At 37.4% G+C, this 4,309-nt stretch overlaps 1 protein-coding gene across 2 annotated transcripts in view; it reads right to left on the bottom strand.

The window, feature by feature from the left end:
- Positions 1 to 4,309, bottom strand: part of AEBP2 (AE binding protein 2) — a 76,188-nt gene that overhangs the window by 19,829 nt on the left and 52,050 nt on the right. For both annotated transcript variants that reach the window (XM_017527397.2, XM_017527420.2), the window contains exon 5: positions 1,102 to 1,226. In XM_017527397.2, coding sequence (XP_017382886.1) covers positions 1,102 to 1,226 — 125 coding nt within the window. The remainder of the gene's footprint in view (positions 1 to 1,101; positions 1,227 to 4,309) is intronic.

The following is a 4,309-nucleotide window of genomic DNA, read 5'->3' as shown; positions in this document are numbered from 1 at the left end:
CTCTTGCTGCCCAGGCTACAATGCAGTGGCGCGATCTTAGCTCACCACACCCTCCACCTTCTAAGCTCAAGCAATTCTCCTCTCTCAGCCTCCCAAGTAACTGGGATTACAGGCGTACGCCACCATGACTGGGTAAATTTTGTATTTTTAGTAGAGACAGGGTTTCCCTGCATTCGCCAGGCTGGTCTCATACTCCTGGCCTCAGGTGATCCACCCACCTCAGCCTTTCGAAATGCTGGGATTGCGAACACTGCACCCAGCCTGTATTTTGTATTCTGATAGCCAAAATTAAACATATACTTTTCAGAGACTAGAATCACCAAAAGTATGGTCTATAATGTATGTTTATTAACTTACTTATACCAAACTACACCAATTTAAAAATGACTGAAGAACAAAATGAAAAGAGGCATGGAAGAACGAACAACTCTCTATTGTAACCCCTCGTTAACCAAAAACATAAACTGCATTTACTGCTTTTTCAAAATCTGGTACTTTTCTTCTTCTACATTGACAACATAGTCATTCAACAATCATACTGAGTGCCTACCATTGTGCCAGGCAAAATTCTAGGCATGTGGTACATGTGAGTGGAACAAAAGAGACTAAAATCCTTTCCCTCATGAAGCTCTAATAGCAAACATAATCTTATTTTCTGTTTAACAAACATTGGATGGGTATGTGGGGTAAGAAGGGGTGGCTCCATGCAGTAAACAGAAAGGTGAATGAAACTTTTTAGAGCTAAAAGGAGTCTAATATTCTAATTTTACAAATGAGCAGACCAGGTCAGAAAAGACACCTCGTTTACCTAGTGTCAGAATCCAGTAATACCTAGTAGCACTATACGATGTGTCACCCCATTATTCCTAAGTAGCTCAAAGTAAAAGCTAACATATTCAGTTTAATCACAAACATGTAAAATTATAGGAGATATGTGCTTTATAACAAATAATACAAGCAATATTTTCAATATTGATAAAGCAAAACGTTTTGTGGTATTTGTTAAATTGTATTTTCTTAATTGAGAGATTAAGAAATGATTGTGAAAATGTATTTTTGCAAAGCTTTATATTTAATTAGAAAAAATAAAAGAATACTTACAGTACTATGAAAAACGACACTGTGTCCCTTCCCTAAACTTTCTATATGAGCTGAGAGGTTAAAGCATATGGCTCGATGTCTTATCGCATCCAGTGTTTGTGCATCGAAGAAATCATGTGGTCGTGCTAAAAGTCAACATAAGAAAATAAAGAATATTTAGAAAAACATAACTAATAAGTAATAAAGACTAATAAGTAATAAATAATTAACAAGTACCTATCTATCAATAGTATTTATAGTCAAGATATTATTTGCTAACAAAACATGGACTCTAGATGAGAAGACTAACATATGAAAGCATTATTTCCACAAATAAGTAAACGTGGGTTACTTCTGACCTTTGGTGTGTTAAGTTCTGACCTCAAACCTCATAATTCCACATCTCAGCTGCTTTATTTTTCATAAAATTTTATGTTTTACTCCAACATCTGTCCTCAGCATAAGGTATCTATTTTCAGCAATCTGAGGAACACCTATGCATCAGGATCTCAAACTCACCATTGTCAAACATACAAAATAAATTTCATGACCATTTTGTATTGCCATGTAATTTCAACTTGTGTAAATCTGACAATACAGTATTATTTTGAGGTTTGTCTCTTTTTTTGAGACAGGGTCTCACCCCCTCACCCAGGATGAAGTGCAGTGGCGCCATCTCGGCTGACTGCAACCTCCGCCTCCCAGGTTCAAGTGATTCTTGTGCCTCAGCCTCTGGGGTAACTGGGACTACAGGCGTGCAGCACCATGCTCAACTGATTTTTGTATTTTAAGTAGAGACAGGGCTTCACCATGTTGGCCAGGCTAGTCTTGAACTCCTGGACTCATGTGATCCGTCCACCTCAGCCTCCAAAAAGTGCTGAGTATACCAGCATGAGCCACTGTACTCAGCCTATTTTGAGGTTTTTGACAAGTATTTTCTTGATTATGAACAACTATTTGAACAATTATCTAATAAAATTACAAACGAATTCTTGGAGGCCAATCAGTCCACCAAAGCTACCAATCAACTCCACCAGTTATCAGTTGTGTGGCTGTGGGCAAACCTACTTAACCTTCATTGCACTGTGTATTATTTGTAAAATGGAAATTATCCTAACAATTTTCAATTGTAAGTAAATAAAACAAATCCATATTAAAAATGCCTTACAAATCATAAGGCCGTTTATATTAATAAGTTTATATGACTTTTTTTTTTTTTTTTTTTTTTTTTTAGATACAAGGTCTCTTTCTGCTGCCCAAGGTGCTAGAGTCAAGTGGTGTGATCACGGCTCAATGCAGCCTCAAAAAAACTCTGGGCTCAAGTGATTCTCCTGCTTCAGCCTCTTGAGTAGTTAGGACTATGGGCATGTTCCACAATGTAAGTATTTTTTTAAAACTGTTTCACATATATAGACTAGGCAATCTTTTAGTGTAATCACAAAAAAAAATTATACACTGAAGATTTAATTTGGTAAGAACATTTTTCAAATTTCAATTTTCATCCCACTATTATAAATTGTCCTATTCCTACTCCTAATAACAAAGTTGCCCAAAATAAAGAAAATAAGTTGATTATTTACATTTGTGGCACATACTAATACATGTAGTTTTTCAATATCTGTAATTGAAAATTCAATTTTACTAATAAAAGAGTTGGCTCAATTCCCTGGTACAGCATATTCTGAATTACATATATGCTGATTTCCCACACTGTGGCTATTCAAAGAGTTCTCAGAACATCTACACAAATCCACCAAAGCTTTTATGGGGGGATATTTTCACCAGCTGGCACATTAAACAGAACATACCTAAACAAACAGCTCTTTCCCCTAGATATTTCCTCAAGAGAAAATAAAAGCACCATCTAGTAATAAACTAGCAGAACCCAAAAGACTACGAATGCAGTGATACTAGAAAATCAGAAAGAAAAAGTACTCGATATTTGCAAGGGTGTGCAGGGGAGAGTTCAGAGAAACAAATCACCTTCCTATTAGATCGGTGGCTACTTGAAAAAAAAAATGTGTACTTTCTCCAAGCTCCTCGAATATATGCTTTTTCCTAAGAAGCTTAAATACTTGGGGAAAATAACTCATCACTCTACATCACTCAAATTGACCACTCCTTGCTCAAATTTAAACACTGAAGCCATCATTTAAATTCATAATAATAAAAGGAGGCTTCAATCTTCAGTCTATGCATTTAGACTTTAACCACATCTCCAGTGTAAATATCAAGAATATCAAACTAGGTGTATGTCGTGGTCCAAACTAGGTGTATGTCATGGTCCATCAGAGTAAGCAAATAAAATAACACTTTTGTTAATTTTTTCATCATCCTTTCTCAATATTCTTTCTCAGAAACTTTGTACTAATGTGCACTAGTAAGTAGTACCTGTATACAATGTATAAATCACATATGGTAAGACTGTGTGCTCATCATTTTTCTTCAATAAGATATATAGTTAAAAAAACCTTTGGGGCTAGACATGGTGGCTCATGCCTGTAATCCCAGCACTTTGGGAGGCCGAGGCAGGTGGATCACTTGACACTAGAAGTTTGAGACTCAGTGGCCAACATGGTAAAGCCCCGTCTCTACTAAAAATACAAAAATTAGCCAAGCGTGGTAGTGCGTGCCTGTATTCTCAGCTACTCAGGAGGCTGACGCACAAGAATTGATTACTCCTGGGAGGCAGTGGTTGCAGTGAGCCAAGATCATGCCACTGCACTCCAGCCTGGGCAACAAAGTAAGAACCTGTCTCAAAAAACAAAAACAAAACAAAACAAAAAGTTTGAAAGATCACGAACTGACAACCTAACATTACAGGCTGCAGTGAGCAAAGGTCATGCCACTCTGCACTCCAGCCTGTGCAGTAAACGCAACACTCTTGTCTCAAAAAAAAAAAAAAAAAAAAAAAAGATTTCTCTTCTCCTTAGGTATAACGATGGGTTGTATAGAAAAATATCTTTATTCTTAGGAGATGCATCTTAAGAATTTTGGATATGGCCAGGAGCAGTGGCTCACGCCTATAATCCCATCACTTTGGGAGGTGGAGGTGGGAGGATCACTAGAGGTCAGGAGTTTGAGACCAGTCTGACTAACATGGTGAAATCTCCTCTCAACTAAAAATACAAAAATTAGCCAGGCATGGTGGAGCACGCCTGTAATCCCAGCTACTCAGGAGGCTGAGGCAGAAGAATCGCTTGAATCCGGGAGGCAGAGGCTGCAGTGA

The sequence above is a fragment of the Cebus imitator genome, unplaced genomic scaffold, assembly GCF_001604975.1.
Source record: "Cebus imitator isolate Cc_AM_T3 unplaced genomic scaffold, Cebus_imitator-1.0 Scaffold2, whole genome shotgun sequence".
NCBI lineage: Eukaryota > Metazoa > Chordata > Mammalia > Primates > Cebidae > Cebus > Cebus imitator.
This window is presented reverse-complemented; position numbering and strand designations above follow the sequence as displayed.